At 39.1% G+C, this 17106-nt stretch overlaps 1 protein-coding gene across 4 annotated transcripts in view; it reads right to left on the reverse strand.

Annotated features, from left to right (window-relative positions):
• The window catches only part of HNRNPD (heterogeneous nuclear ribonucleoprotein D), a 17016-nt gene extending 2381 nt beyond the window's left edge, over positions 1 to 14635 (reverse strand). Inside the window, exons 1-7 of one of the 4 annotated variants that reach the window (XM_043448129.1) lie at positions 14097 to 14632; positions 12168 to 12224; positions 3224 to 3392; positions 2460 to 2621; positions 1103 to 1234; positions 576 to 675; positions 316 to 462 (exon numbers count right to left, since the gene is read on the reverse strand). In XM_043448129.1, the coding sequence (XP_043304064.1) occupies positions 316 to 462; positions 576 to 675; positions 1103 to 1234; positions 2460 to 2621; positions 3224 to 3392; positions 12168 to 12224; positions 14097 to 14329 (1000 nt within the window). In that variant the 5' untranslated portion in view covers positions 14330 to 14632. Of the gene's footprint in view, positions 1 to 315; positions 463 to 575; positions 676 to 1102; positions 1235 to 2459; positions 2622 to 3223; positions 3393 to 12167; positions 12225 to 14096 lie in introns of all 4 variants that reach the window. The other 3 variants (XM_043448130.1, XM_043448131.1, XM_043448132.1) reach the window with 3 other exon arrangements.
• Between the last annotated feature and the right edge of the window lie 2471 nt (positions 14636 to 17106).

Genomic DNA, 17106 nt, shown 5'->3' on the forward strand with positions numbered 1-17106 from the left:
ATTGGTTGGTCCAAGAACTGACATTTAGAATACCTTGAACTTACAAGACCTGACCTAACCTTAAAGTTTCTAAAAGCAAGAAAAACCAAAGCCCAGCATACATATACAGAAACACACATACACCTTACCCTTAGAGCGTGCATGTGCTACAAGCTGGGAGAAACACAGCAAAAAAATGGCTGCAGTTTCAAGTTTCCAGGAATTTGAAACCTGAAGAAGTTTGCACTTGGCAAAGCTACACTAACCTTTCTACCTATCCAAATTTGTACAGAATAAATGTCAAATAGCAGTTAATATAAAAAGTATAGTACTTACTGCTATAATCACCATATCCATAGTAGTTGTTGTAACCAGTGTAGTCATATCCTCCATAACCACCGTAACCTTGGCTGTTATATCCATAGTTGCCATAGCCTTGATTCCAATAGTTACTATATCCCTGGTTCCAGTTTTGACTGGGGCCTGCAGCACATTAATAGGTTCACTAAAGTCAGAAGATCAGCAAAGATCTTTACTTCAGGATAATTAAAAAGTAGAAAAGCTTAAGACAAGAGTAAACTTAGGCTCGCGCTTACCACCACCTCTTCCACGAGCTCTCCCCGCAAATCCTCCTCTTGATCCCCACTGCTGCTGCTGCTGATACTGTTCCTTCGACATAGCTACTTTGATTTCACACTAAAAAGAGAAAAAGTATGTGATTATACTGACTCAAGGAAAAAAAACAAACCAGAATAGCCAATACTGTCTAAAACATACAGTGGGCTGATTTGATACTTTCCTCAAATCAGTTCTTCAATTAAACCAATCATCAGTACTTGGAGAAACAATCACTTCTGATAGATCCAAGTATTTGCTTCAGTATGTTACTATATTTTATTTCTTGGGTCCTCAAAAAGTATCTCCTGGTAAAGTCTAGACAAAAATTCACTTAACAACAAAATATTCCCCAAATAAAAGCAAAAAGTCAAAAAAAGACTGACAAATAAGGAGCCAGTAAAACATCTTTAAAGCAGAAGCACACAAACTGAACCTTTTATACAAAGTTTAAATTATTAACTCCCAACACCACCTAGTATTATCTATAAGTAGCTGCTTAACTTACTTTACTAAGACCAACATTGTGGTATTTCTTTTCCATTATCTTCTTCACTGGTTCCTCTTCCTTAAAGGTAATAAAGCAGAATCCACGCCTCTTATTGGTCTTGTTGTCCATGGGGAGCTCTATGGATTCAACCTGATTATTTAAAAAAAAAAAAAGTTTTAATACTTTAGTTTGCAAGTTTAGTGGTGAAAATGCACACAGAAAACAAGCATTTGGCACTTAAGCTTTATTCTATCTCTCCGTTTACTTTACTCTTTTAAAAAAAGTCTTCATATTAGAATATGCACTCCACCTAGTTTTTAAACTTTTTATTAAGAAACAGCTTCCCACGGCACTGATATCTATTATCTAATTCAAGGATCACAAACTCAAATGCCCACTAAGCACAAGCAGAAGGAAACAATACATTTTTAAAAAATTTTGGCCGTGCTGCTCAGCATGTGCGATCTTAGTTCCCTGACCAAGGAGCAAACCCACGCCCCCTGTATGGCAAGAGCAAAGTCTTAACCAATGGACCGCCAGGAACATCCCCAAACAGTCAATTTTAAGAGAAAAAGAATTAAAGTAACTGTGTTTGGGAGAATATGGAGGAATGGTGAGAACTGCTAAAAACTATAAAGAACATTCAAGCAATCAAAAGTGGAAGCTGCTACACTTAAATCTTAAGATGGCTGTAACCAAGCCACAGTTGGATGATTGCAAAGAAGGCAATCCCAATGTTGCTGGATCTTACAAATATTGAAGAAAAGGTAAATGCTCAGATTTTTGCAGGCATTTCAGCTCCTAAATACTAACAACAAAACAAACAATATATCTGTCTGAATCATACCAACGATGTCTGCTGACTGTATGTGGGTCTAAAGACTCAAATTTCTCAGCTTTAAATCATTAATTCACAAACAGAATCTCACCAAGTCTGTAATTAGGTTCATAAAATCTGCACATATACATGTACCTAAATTGAGAAGTCACTACACCGTATTTTCTTTCTTTCCTATTCTCAACTGAAGCATCTCCTTGTACATCTCAGGTAATCCAATCTGGATTTCTTCTTCATTTACAGTTTTATTCCTTCTACTAATCCAGTAAATTTCTACTCTGAAAGTCTTTGTGGCCACTGTGCCCACAACAGCGCCTCAGTAAACCAGAACAGGCAGTCTTCTAACCTTCCAAGATACTGCTCTGAAAATACTGCTAAAAAAGTATCTATACTATCCTTATTTCAAAACAAATCACATTGTCTATCCAAACTTCAAAACAATTTGGGAAGACCCAGTGAGAAATCTGTAATGTGATAACTGTATTTATACTAAATTTGACCAAAAAAAAAAAAAAGGGTCAAAATATTATCACATACCTCACCAAAACCACCAAAGTACTCCCTTATTTTCTCTTCAGGTGTATCTGGAGAAAGGCCACCAACAAAAATTTTTTTAACAGGCTCTTTTGTTTTCATGGCTTTGGCCCTCTTAGGATCAATCACCTTCCCATTCAATTTATGTTCTTTCTGATCCATGACCTAAGGAAATTGAAGTTTTTCATTTGAAAGATGTGTATCTTAACTAAAGTTCAGAGATTATTAACTTACTTAAGAATAACTATAGTTAAATAAATGTAGCTAATGCCAGACATATGTTGACCAGCTCACAAAGTGCCAATTGTGGTGATGGGATATCTGCTAATACATACTAGTGTCTAAACCTCAAGGTCAGTTAAGAATGAGAAGGGTTAATCAACTACCAGAAAATCATCATGCGTCTATCTATCAGCATTATAAGCATGACTGCTACTTCCCCGAGGACTAAAGACTGAAATGTAAAATGATTCAGTCCAGTTTCCTGCCTACAGATTTCAACGTCTGTACTTCTGTGAACGTGTCACAGCACGTCTTTACAATCAAGCATCTTTAAAGGTTTTTAAATTTAATTTTAATGTAGTAGAGCCTGGCACATGAAGTATTCAGGAAACAATTCTTCAATCTGATTCTTAAAATGTATTGGCAAAAACCGTTATCTTTTTCTTCATATAAGCACAAAGAGGGAAATCACAAATAATGGGCATATTAATTGTATCAAACTATTCACATATTTTATTAACTGATTAGAACACATAGCACACTACCTTATCTACACTCTCCGACTCTTTAAATAGCACAAAGCCAAAACCCCTTGATCGCCCTGTGATAGGATCTAACTTCAGAGTGCAGTCTACGACTTCACCAAATTTGGAGAAGTAGTCCTTCAGATCTTTCTTTGTAGTGTCCCAGCTAAGGCCTCCTATAAACATTTTCCTGTAAAGACAAAAAGCAATATTAAAATGCTAAAAAGCTTCTGATTTTGCCTTAAGTATCCACATCAATAATATACTTTCCCCAAACTGCACCGATTTACTGGGCAGTATATTAAAATGTCACTCTTCCTACATAACCACATATCAAGAACATCCTATTTACAGTTTTGGAGAGTTTTATCACTACTGCGCCTGCATAATTACAAGATAGTGAGCAAGCAGCAGATTAAGTCTTTTGACTTATCAAAAAGATAAGTGCATCCCCAACATAAAAAGAGTGTATACCGTCTTTCTTAAATTACAATACTGGTAATAGCAAAATACAGAATTTCACCTTGAAATTTCTCTTCCAAATCTTTATTAAACTTATAAAAAGACTATGCAGTCCCCGCTAATCACAGCAGCTCCCATGTGCTTACGCTGAAGTGTCTTTTCTAACAGTTCTCTCATTAATAAAACTCTTAGCACAAAAAAAGAGAGTCTCACAGTTAAGTTGTAAACCAAGTTTTTGGATGTGCTAAGAATCCTTAATAAAGACAAAAGTAATCACATAAGCAATTTAATAAATAAAAAGAATTATCCACTGAAGCAAAACCCACTAATTAACCTAGATGATTTATTTCCAGTAGAACCTCAGTTAACCAGCAATAAGATATTTAAACCTTTAAAATGCTACAAGTGACAGGCGGTAAGTGGAAACCACCAAGACACTTTAAAACCAAACTACACCCCCCCCAAAAGAAAATTTAACATGAAATCTTATTTTTATTACAGCAAAAGGTCATAAAGCTCAGGTCTGGCAGCTCTGTGAACCCTCTTTACCCACTCCCACAGAAGAGCTAACATTACCTCCTACCCTTTGGAGAGACTGAATATTGTTACTTTAAGGGTAAACTGTCAGAATTTGTTATGTGAGGACTAAAAATCAATTTCAACACGGGAACAAAATCATGCTTGGTCAACGACTTTTGTCTTTCTAACTGCAGTGGGTCAGAGGTAGGGGCAGCGGGGGAATGTGGTGCTAACTTTCAGCTCTGGAAAGAAATTAAAGCAAGAACATCTCCATCTTGTGGGCTTCTTAGAATTTTGCCACTAAAACCAATTCTTTCAACTAAAGGACAAAGTCTTATCTCTAGAAGAAGATCCTGCTTCCGCTTAACCTAAAAATGCCAGAGTAACTGAGGTGTTACTGATCTTACTATTATCAGTCTTGTTCTCACTTCTAATGATAAATGTAACACAAAAGAAGTCATTTTTAGGCATACAGTGTGCTTCCCCTTTAAGTTAGGTTTTCAACTTGTACCTGTATTCTAGAATTGGATTATTTATATGCTTAACATTCAGAATTCTAATAAAATTTCCACACTCTAAGTAACTTTTATTAACCCTTTTTGTATTTTATAATCAAAGGAGTGTAACAAAACACTCATAATGTACAGGTACTTTTAATGTTTATAGCTAATTCCATGGGGAAAAAGTTGAGGTATTTTCAATGACATTTTCTTTCATATCCAGTGAAATAATATACAGTCCAAGTTACTTAAATTGCTTTAAGCACTTTTATTTTTAACCTAAAGATCCTGAGTACCTACCTTCATAGATGAAAGTACATTATCAACATTTACTCTTTCAAGGTGAAGAGGACACTGCTATCTTTTTCATGAGAAAGAATCTGACTATACAGCAATGGCCTCTTACTCCAATATTCATGGGATGTTCTTGATAGACACAATTTCAATTATGCTAAAATTTAACTATCAAATTACTATTGTGATTACTACAGAAACCTTCCATCAATAATTTAACAGTTTGAAATTATTTCAACCTGAAGAGAATAAATAAAAGAAACCTTTTTTAAAAAACTAAAATTGAAAGGCAAGAAAATCCTGTGGCTGTCTGGCCTGTTCCTCAGATACTGAGGCAAAACTAGTTTTGATTTTATTTACGCAAGGTAATGTTTTATTTACCCAAGGCAATGTTTTTATTGAGTTGTGTCCTCAATTTAAAATTAATGAAAAATAGTTACAAAGAAATAAATTATAACACCAAGAATGAGGCACATTCTATTATTCACACACCCCAAACTTTTTGTCAACATTAGATATCAGTTTTCTTAACTACATAAGCATACTAATTCATCAATTGGCCCATTAAGTGTTCTCTAGAGAAACTTTGCACATTTAATAAGAGTCCTGAGGATCAAAACGTAGTTAAATGTGCCTACCTTAAGAGTTGAAAGGTAACTGAAGGGGCTATCCTTCTTAAACTAACAGTCAAATCCCATTTATCCAGAACAGCAAATGTCCTAGACAACTGTAATTTATAGATATACCAGAGAATCATTACTGTTTGCCAAAAAATTAGAGCAAAATATGTAGCAATAAAACTTTAGCCATCCAGCACCTTTAGAGAATGAGCCAGATAGCCCACCTTCCTTCAAGTATTGCCTGTTTTCCTAGCCTCTCAATTGTTTAACGTTCAATTACTTGGAATGCCCCTGGATGGAATGGCAACCCATTCCAGTATTCTTGCCTGGAGAATCCCATGGACAGAGGAGTCTGGCCGGCTACAGTCCGTGGGGTCCCAAAGAGTCGGACATGACTGAGCAATGAACACACTGCATTCGATTTTTTTCTGTTCGCCCTACAGCACACTGCACATACTCCTGCTGTAATGATTTAACACGCCAAGAGTCAGTCACCACTGACTCCTTATGCGGCTTGTAGCATGCCTGCGATCGTCTGAACTTTTTATTAATGAATTAAATACACCTTATTTCTTGGCTCTAGCTTTCTTAGTTCTAGTTTTCATTTTTGCCAGATTAATCAGCAGCCGCTATTCTAAAATGCTCCCTACTCCATTTTGGGGGAAGTTCGTTGGCACTTGATTTTTTCTAATTTTTGGTAAAGTAACAGTAAACAGCCTCTGACCAAGAGTTTAACTGGCTTTTTTTGAGACAAATTCATTACCATTTTGGCAGTCCCAAAACGCTCATCTGCTGCTCTAATAAGGAAGGTTGCTGCACAAAACTGATAACCAGACAGGTGGATATACTACAATGAACATACTGTACCAAATCCATCCCATTTTTATTCAGTAGACATACCAAAAATATAAACATAAAAAAAGCCTGTTATCTTAATTCTGGATAAATGGAAACTTATTTTAGCATCTCTGTAATATGAGCATTCCCACATGCCCTGCTTCAAATTATGAGATGGTGTAAGATATCAATTTAAACTATCTATATTTTATATTACTGTATCTTACTTAAAGCACAGATTACCTTTGCTGCCTTGAATGCAAAGACTGACTTTAAAGTTACTTACACCCCTGCAGAGACAGGCAAACATTTTACAATGAAGGAGAGCTGGACTTTCCTAAAAATCCTGAGCAGTGAAGTTAAAACTACAGCACAGGACTTGTTCAAGTAGCAAAAATGGGTCCCTAATACTACAAGTTTTAAATCTGATCCTTACCTCTAAGTGAATCAATAATCCCAACTGAAGTGGAGAACTTCATCTACAGCATCAACAAAGTTTAATATTTTAATCCTATCTATAAAGTTATTTAGCACCCCAGAGGCAATACAGTATACAACTTACAACACCTACTGAGCAATTAAAATACCCTTGCCTTATAGATACTGACATTATACCATACTGTAATATTAAATAACAAGCACTGCAGATAACTCTCCAAAAGAGACTTGAGGGTGCTTTGTGGGACATTCTCCTCTAGAGGAAGTAAATTTAGAGGCAGTGAGCCAAGCTACTTGGGGTTTAAACCCTTCTTCCAGAACTTACTAAAAGCTTACCTCAGCTATCTGCAATAAGGATTTAAATGGCACAGAACATGGTATGACACACTCTAAGTGCTCCATAAAAACAAATTACTATTTAGAAGGGTAGAACACAAACTATATCTAATTATTAAATAACTTTTTCATTTATTCAATGACTTGAATTTTTTTAATCTGCATGAGCTAATGAAAGTTTCCAACATTAAAGGGGTATAGGCCAGGATGAGTTTTATATAAATGGATCCTAAGATTATTTTTAATGCTGAAGACTTAGCCTCAAAACTTTAAATATCCCATATAAAAAATACAGACAGGAAATTAGGTTGTCTGAAACTCGTAAATGTAGTTCCAAATTCACACTAACGACTTGTCTGTACTCCACATAAATGCCAGTACCTTCAATAAGGAAGCATTTCTGATATAGAAAGCAGTATGGAAGGAGCAGTACTGGTTGCAGGAAGCTGTTCTGTCTCTTCCCATCTAAGAACTTTATTCTCTATACTACTGAGGCCCCTAGGGTTAAACACTCCAAACTCAATAGTACTTTTTATATAAAGATACTTCCCCTAACAAGGCTTTACCGTCAAATACCCTTTTCAGAGTAATACAATTATTACACTTCTTTCCAATTTTGGAAAAGGGCAAACAAAGTTCTCTTAACTTTTAAAACTTCCCAACAACTTGTAATCTTCCATATGTAATTTCATAACAAATTCTGACAGTTTAAAAACTACAACAGAATGTCAAACTGATAATACATCTCAAGTATGTAACATGACTAGCCAATTACTGTCACCTTTTAGAGTAATGTCACTCAAGCATAAACACTAATCCTTATTTAAATAAAATTTCTGGTATTTTATCATTATGTCTTTACAATCCTAAAATATTAAAAGTTATTGATAATAAGAATCTTACCAATAGATAAAAAAATAAGTATTTATTCTTCCTTATAAAATACAGATTTAGTTTAAAATTAAGTCAGCAGTTACCTAAACAGGGAGGGGTTCATTTTTTGCAACTAGATATCATATGGTATCATTTCAGAATCTGTATTAAAAAAATACCCCTGGAAATGGCTTGACAAACTTTTAGCAAGTAAATAAAAAAAAATTCTTCTAGCTAATGTATCAGATCTTATTTCTTCATACTTTGAATGAACCTAAATGACTAAAAAAGACAACTGAGTTGAAACAGAATAGCTAATAAACATGAGAGCTTTTGAACAAACTTTAAATGTTTAACCCAAAATTTCCCCATTTCATTCCCAAGCAAGATCGACATCTTGTATTTTTGCTTTTAAAATAAACTCTCAATCAACTTTGTAAGGTAAACACTGTTCTACCTAGAGGTTAAGATTCTGGTTAACTGAGATTACTACACATTCACAATTCTTTATCAACACTAAACTCATCAAGTAATTTTCACCTTTCTTGATAGAACTTCAGAATCTTGCAATGCTTTAAAATCACATTACTTTTTAATAATGTAAGGGGAAAAGTATTTAAGATTCATTCCATGACACTGTTGATTGCTTTTTGAGTATACTGGCTGATAGTTTCATCTATCTTTCTTGAGGTAGGGAGACAAAGCTGTTTGGGCTTTGTGATAGCTTCAAGTTTAGATAAGCAGGAGCTTACAGAACATGACCCAATACTTAAAACTATCACCTTGATTATTGGCCAAACACTGCCAGTAATGAGTTTCCCCAATCCACCCCCAAATAGTCTTAAATGTCTAGTTCCAATGTACAATATAATACTCCAGAAACTAAAACATGCTTACCTTTACTCCACAGGAGTAAACCACTGGCAGTACCAACTATTAAGGCACAGGATAAATACACAAGCTATGAAAGCAGGCTATGGAGTCAATCTTCCTGTGAGGAGCAGTGTTTCCATCACACAGATCAGCAAACCAAGTAAAAGCATGTTGTGTTACCTGAGACCACACTGTTGGGAGTGAAGTAACAGAGACAGATCCCACGCTTCCAGCATCCCGTTCAGTGCCCTATCTACTAGAACGTTGAAGCAGAACTAAAGTCAAATAAAACTTCAACTAACAAAAGTTGTTCATCACTCCATTTGTGAATCTGCACACTCTCAAGGTGCAATTTTAACTGGAATGGGGGAAAAATTAATTCTATTCCTTTTTAAATGCTTTCAAGCTAAAACTAATCACCCTCAATATTGGCCATGAAATCACACACAATGGTAAATTCAAAACTCTATTAGGGCACCCTTACAGATGACAAGAGTACCCAGGTAATGTTTAAAAAAAAAAAAAAACACCCACAGTAAACATACTTAATTTATAGAAGGGGCCACAAGTATATTCATCTCAAAAAGAAGCACTTAAAAACTGATATTCAATGATACTCTCCAATTTCAAACCCAAAAGGTCAGGTGATTTTAGTATCCTGTGTATTAGAGTAAGAATGTGAAACGAAGAGAATTGAGTACTCCCTTCCTTAGAGGTTCATCATCTTAAGATCTGGGGGCATCCATTTCTGCAATTTTAGCCCTGGAAAGCTGTCAAAGGTCCCAAAGAATGCTAAAATTCAGTCTACTCAGGGTCTCAACTTTATAGTAAATCCAATGTACTGAATCAAAGGCCAGTCAATTTGGCGTGAGACTACTTTATCTAAAAGTAACTGTTCTAGAAAGCAATGCTCAAGATGCCCCAGAAGCCCCAGGGTATAGAGTATAATCTCAAATATTAAAACAAAAACTTGTTAGGTAGACCCATTTCTTAAAAATTAGATGGGTGACAACCTATAGCACATTTAATTTACAATATCCTCAAACAGGAAGAATCATACTTAAGTTTATACACTAATAGTTACAGTAGATAGATCAATCGCCCTATTAACAGGAAAGTATTGCTGTACTTTGGCTGATTGACGAATGGGGGATTATTCTGCTTCTTGTCTAATCCAGTGAAGGCAAGTCAATGCACCTACCCTGTAAAACTGTCTGAAGGTTAACACAGTTATTACAGCTCCCCATGAATCATTAGAATGTAAAAACTCCGTCTCCAGGCAGCTTGCTCTACATGGGATGTGCTCTTTTACCAGACACTAATTTTAGAGCATCTAAAAGGATTGTAGCCCTATAGAGAAGGAGTAGTCCACACCAAAATGGGCAATCCCAGTGTAGTAGTTTCTAAGTAAAAACTTGGGACGTTAAAGTTAAAAATTAAAATGAGGTGAACTCAGGCAGGCATTTTACTATGGAAATACTCTAAAGGCCCACGGTAAATTGTGGAAACCCTTTATTCCACTAGAGGTTTAACAAGCATGCCCTCCTCAAAATACCTGTTTATTCTTATATTAAAAATAAACAACACTTCAGTCTACAATAATTTAAAATACTTTTAAGATGAAATCGTAGTCACTTTAGTCTCAAGTTAGAATTGTAAAAAGAAACACACAAAAAGATGTGTTTAAGAAATTTAGATAATTTTGTATGTAGTAACCACTATTTCACTACTATTATGAAACTTTTCCCCAGTTTTCCTCAAATTGGGACACAGAGAAGAACATATAGGGTGGCAAGTGCAGACACCAAAAAGATCAGAAATTTTGAGGGATTTTTTTTGTCTAAGAAACAGTATGTGTAAAGCACAAGGCTAACTAACGAGACAGTAATTTTTTTAAGTCAAATTATTAGACTTTAAAAATGAAAATATTTGTTAAATGTACAAAGTAAATTTCATAATCTAAAATTGTTAACTGTAAATATTCAATTGTCCAATTTTCCTAAGGGATCACTCAAAAAACTTGCAAAGTTATAGTATTAGGTAACAGAATACAAAAATTATCTTAAAGTAAAAAAAAAACAAGAAACCTTTATACCTAAGTGTATGGTCCTTTCAAATTACTAAAAATAATTGCTTACATAAGATGAAATAAGTAATGGAGCAGTAAAGTCAAGTACAGTTATAATTTATACTTATTTTAGTTTGCCACTATTACCTAGAAATAAAATTCAACTATCAAAGGGCCAAACAGATTAATTTGCATCAAAAAACTTTTATTCGGTATGTCAAACTTCATCTCCAATATAATACTGGACAGATTTCAGTGAAAGAAAATAACAGTAATAAGCTCCTGTAAGATTTAAATGTTATCCCAACTGGGCTCTTAGAATGTAGTTTCTACAGCTATCAGTCAACTACCTGCAATTTACCTGCCCTCTAAACACCAGTGGTAGTAAATACAAACTCTTAGATATAACCCAAAGGCTGAAATAGTGACATTTGGAGAAAGGGAGGGATAAAAAGAACAATAATCTACCAGACTTCCAAAAAGTCATGCAATTGTGAATACATGTAAACCAACTGTAATTAACATTCCAGCCAAATCACACTGAACATCTAAAAATCTGATTTAAGCTGTAGTGGAAAGCCACATCAGTATGCTTTAATATGAATGTGCAATTCTTATTAAAGTTGTGTTTACAAATGTTTGGTGATTTAAAAAAAAAGAAACTTCATTTTTGCATACATATACACAATACTACTTTAAAAATAGTTTTACTATTGACATGTCCAGAATACTTCAGTATAACATGCAATATATTTTAAACACACAATACTTCATATCAGATAACCTTCACACATAGCATTAAAGTTAGAAATACAACAAAAAAATTTCGTCTTAACAAAAACAAATCAACTTTAAATTTACTTTTTCTTGCTCACATAGAAAACATCATTACTAATTATATTAAGCTTTAATTGGCCAAACCACAAATACATGCATTACCACAGACCAAAAACCATGTAATGGCATCAATTTTGCCCAAAGATCACACACGATGCCTAAAAGGTTTTATATCCCAGGTACAATATCCTACTGTACTAAAGTCTAGAATTTCCTGGGAATCAATGGGCAACTAACCAATTCACAGCCTCCACATGTTACGACTACTGAAACCTTTATAATACAGAAATAAAATGTAAAAGTTTTACCATTCTTCCCGCTGTGCCGTCGCTGCTTCAGAGTGTCGTGGGGAGGAGTTTGAATGGCTAGGGAATTAACAACCGGTACAGCAACCAATCAAAATTCTAGTTTTAGTGTTTGACACGTTAGGGTTAAAAACTTTAATTCATTTACACTCTAGTTCAATAGTAGATAAACTACAAAGGCAGCTGCTTTGTGATTTGAAAAATCAGAACAGAAAGCCTGCCCCAAACAGTAAGTTAAGCAATTAATCATTTGGCTGCCTCTGTCCAAAGAACAGAATTCAGAAAAAAAAAAAAAAAAACAAAATGTTAAAGGCTTAAGTTGCCAAACATTTAACATATCCCTTTCTTAAACTAAGTCGTACATAATTCAAGATAAATGAAGTTCCCCATCCCACCTCTACTCTCCCAAAGCCAGCAATCAGCAAAACAGCCCCACACAAGTCTGCCTCGGCTGAGAATATTAAATCCTGGATCCAAAGGGCTTATCTCTCTCCCGCTGCAAAGCTGGTGCTTTTCCCCAATAAAGGAAACCGTGTTTTCTAATATTGGGTTAAAGCGACATTTTACTGTTTTTACCTTCTACCAACACCTTTCTCCTTGTTACAGCGGAAAAAAGTTTACAGACACACCCCCCGCCCCAACCACAAAAAGTAATGGAAGCGTTAACCCAACATGAGCGATCAGTAACGGGAATAAGAAAACTCAAGCAAGAACCTCGATTTAGTCCCTCCTGCTAACTCCTGTATTATGCTCCCGGCTCCCAAAGGCTGCGTTCTAATAAATACTATGCAGCTTTAAGTAATACACACAACGTATTCCAAATGGAGCAAACAACTTACTACTTAAAAACCTGCAAAAAAAAAAAAGCCATAGCACAATACAGGATTTGTTCGTTTTATGAAAAAAGGCTGGTAGGCCTCCTCTAACTTAAGTGGGTGAGAGCGGGAAGGAGAAATCAAGAGAGACCAAAAAAAGGATCCCGGGCACAAGGTGGGTTGTAAAAACTGAAAACCGCCCAGAAGAGGTAAGGTAAAAGTACTATCTGTACCAACAGTCGGGGAATCCAATAGCCGAGGGCGCGAAAAAGGTGCGCGGTTAGAATAACTCAGCGGGGTGGGGGAAGGGCAGCCTGCAAAACGGAGGTAGAACAGCTCCAGTCAAGCGCAGGCCCGCCGACCAGGAACTTCAGGAAAGCCCTGGCAGCAAAACCAACGTACCAACAGGCGATCGGGCAATTTTACCGGGCCCACTGGGTTCCATAAAGCTGAAAAGTAGGGACTATGTGAGCAAGCCGTCGGGCGATGGTGCATAGAAAAAAAAGGCGAAGATCGAGGCGAAACTTACTCAAAATACTTAAAAAAAAAAAAAAAAAAATTCGGCCTGAAGCCGAGACGGGAAAGGAGCAGAGCTGGACAGCCTACACATTCCCCGAAGCATGTGTTCTGAGAAGAAAAGCATCGTCTCGGGATGCTGCAGTGAGAAGCACCCAATAACCCTTAAGTGTCCAGGCATACAAGCCTTTCTGTCTGATTGCGTTTTTTATGCCCAGGACTTTTAAGAAAACTGGGCAGCGAGAGGACACCGGGGCTAGAAAAAAGGTTACCCCCTCGACAGGCGGGAAAAAATTCCGGCGGCTAAGTCGGTGGGAGGAGACCCGAGGCAAGGGAGGGAAGGAGGGCGGGCCGGGGAGCAGCATGGTGACGGCTAAAGGTGGAAACGTGTGTGATGGGGGAGGGGGCGATTAGCAGGCTGGGGGGAGAAGGAAATGAAAGCCCCGGGGAGACCAGGGTAGAGAAGGGGAGGACAGTGCAAAGAGGCTGCACGGGCGCCTGGAGGGCGGGCGGAGAGCGGGAACGAGGCCTAATGGCGGGGGGGTAGGGAGGGGGAGGGGGGATAGTTGGGCCTGACTATCCCGGGCCGCCCCTTACTCACCCTTCATCCTCCTCGTTCTTACTGGCATCGATCTTCGCCCCCTCCGACTCGGCGCTGCTCCCTTCGGTGCCGCCGGCCGCGGTTCCGCCCCCGGTCCCGGCTCCACTTCCCGCCGCCGCCGCTGCCCCCTGCGCCGCCGCCACCATGGCTCCCTCCTGCTCGCCCGCCGAGCCGCCTACCGCCGTTGTTGCCGCCGCCGCCGCCCCGTCCCCGCCGAACTGCTCCTCCGACATGGTGTTACTGCCTCCGCCGCCGCCGAGACTACACCCTCCGCTGCCGCGAACCGAAACTAGCAGCAAAGTAATCCCCGCCGCCGCCGCCGCGCGCCCGCTCTACCGCGCGAAGCACACAACAAGGCAGAGAAGGCGCGCGTGGCTGCAAAGGCTCCCGCGCCTCTCCCTGGCCTGCCCCCCTCGCCTCCCACTCTCGCGCGGCGCGCACTCCCGCTCTCGCCCGCTGCACTAAAAAAGAATAAGCAGCGGCGGCCGCTCTTGCCTCCTCCTCGCTTTAATGGCGCCGCCGCGGACCACCTAAAATGGCCGACGGAAGAACGGCGCGTCCCGGTCACGTGACGCGCGAGCGCGCCCTTTGCACCTCCCCCGCCCCCTTTACCGCTAGTTTTCTTCTTCCCCCGCCTTCCTCTTCGGTCCCGCCCTCTCGCTCCCTTTTATACCTTCCTCGCACGCGCAGCACCGCACAGCGTGGGGCCTTTAAAAGGAACCGGAAATGGCGTTCGATAAGACGGCCGCGCGGGGACCATCGAGAACAAGGAGCGCTGTTTCGAAGGCGCGGCTAGAGGGGCCCCTTCCTCCGCCCCCGCTTTTCCGAGGGTTCCTGGTCGGCTCTCCCAGCAGCCCCTCCCGCACAGCCCAGCTGCGGGCGGGAGGCGAGGCGTCGGGTCGGGGTGTGGTAGCACCTCCCGGAAGGCAGCTGTGCCCTGTGCGCCTGCGGATTTGGGGTGGGGGAGGGGAGGCGCGCAGCCGGCGGCTCCCTGGGTGTCAGCGGTGCCCGCCAGGAAAGGGAGTCGGCCCAGAGCTCTCGACCCCGTCCCGCGGGCTCCTGGGGACGCCTGGGTCGGGGTGGCCTGAGCGAGGCGCCCCGGCTGGCCGCGCGCGGGCACGGACTGCGGCAGCTCCTCCAGCCGCCGTAGTCGCTGGCGACCGGGTGACATTTTGAGGGTTCCCCAGCTGCCCCTGCTTCCCAACCCGTGACGGGCCGGCTGAGGTTGTTGACGATCAGGGCTGCTTGCCTTTTAAGATGTACTTTCCAAATAAGATACTTGCTTGCCTGCTATTCTTCTGAAATTTTTCGCCAGAAGTAGGTAACTTACGTATCCTAAGGAACGGGGTGGTTTTGCTTTGCTGTCATTGAGGATCCTGAAACCTACCACGATTCTTTGAAAATGCTAGGAGTTGGGAAGTGTGTCAAATCAACCAAGGGTTCATTTAATGTTAATGTTATTTAGCATTTGTGCTATAGAGAGTTTATAAATGCTGTGAGTCATCTTTACAAGGTTTCTCGGTGTGTTGTGGACTAGGGGAGTTTTTGTTGTTGTTAAACACCGCTCGGAGTGTTATGATGTTAACAGTCAAGTTCTTTAATAGACCTATGAGAAATCCCAAGCGCCTTGACTGGAAGCTGGTTTATTCGGGCTTTGCAATTTGCAGCTTCTTGCAATTACATTTAGAAGAATACGAAGATTTTAGGTACTTCTTTAGTCAACAAGTGATTATTTGCATGTTTAGCGTGTGCTTAGGCGCCGGAGAAACGAAGACTAGTGTGAAGTATAGCTAAGAACTCTGAAGAGTTTAAATATTTGTTTTCCATTTTGTAATTAAATGAATTTGTATTAACACCATCCAAAATTCTCAAAGGAAGACTAAAAACTTTATTTTTTCCTTAATAATTAGTCAAGTTAGAAATAGCGTTACAGAATAATTAAAACCCAAGACTACGGATCAATTTCTGAAAACGTCTTAAACATATAATCTTACTGAACTATATTAAGTAAGTCATACCCAGGCAATGCCAAGAATATGCATCTTTCATCAGGTGGTAATGACTTCAGGTCTGTCTCCACCTGTCAAAATAGTAGCCAAGGGACTTCCCTGGTGGTTCAGTGGTTAAGACTGCATTTCCACTGCCGCGGGTGGTGGGGGAGGGGGTGTGGAATTAAATTCCTAGTCAGGGAGCTAAAATCCCAGATGCCCAGCCATATGAGCCAAAAAAATAAAAGTAGCCAAGAAGAAAGTGAGTCTTGTGCTCAAAGCAAATATTCCAATTTAGAGATGACTAAGAAGATGATCTGAAGGGGGTGTCTTTTGAATCTCTTCTGTCTAAAAGGGAGGATTCTTTTGCTCTTCAGACAACTTATCACGTGCCTGCTTTTTAGTAAAAGACTCCCAAAAGGTTTATTTTAATTCACATATAGCCCTGTCGCTTCTGGACTTCTTGGTGGTTTAGTTGTTAAGTGGTGTCTGACTCTCATGATCCCATGGACTTGTAGCCCGCAAGGCTCCTTTGTCCGTGGGATTCTCCAGGCAAGAATACTGGAGTGGGTTTCCATTTCCTTCTCCAGGAGTTCTTGCAGTTTATATTAAAAATTCCAGGAAACCTAGGAGTGATTTTAAAGCTAACACTTTTTTTTTTTTTTAATAGATTTTTGAGTTTTATTGAAATCTTACATGAACAAGAAATTGGAAATACAATCACATCAAAGAACAAATTGTCACGGCTTTGACGTTTAAGCCAAACAAATTTTGTAGGGCAGGTTTCAAAAAGGTGTGAAGTTATAACAATTTAAAAACACAGTTGTTACTATGTGTTATGTGAGTATATATGATGCCTTAAAACTCATATCCCTACGTATTGTGGTCCAGCTCTCTGCATCTTATGCTCCCACATCCACCCAACATTCCTCTTAGAACTCATTTAACTTCAACCCTAGTTCTCTAATGTTCGTTATCTGCCTAGTAAAACACGTATTTGTCCTTCAAAACTCCAATTAAAT

This window comes from Cervus canadensis, chromosome 26, assembly GCF_019320065.1.
Source record: "Cervus canadensis isolate Bull #8, Minnesota chromosome 26, ASM1932006v1, whole genome shotgun sequence".
NCBI classification, from domain to species: domain Eukaryota; kingdom Metazoa; phylum Chordata; class Mammalia; order Artiodactyla; family Cervidae; genus Cervus; species Cervus canadensis.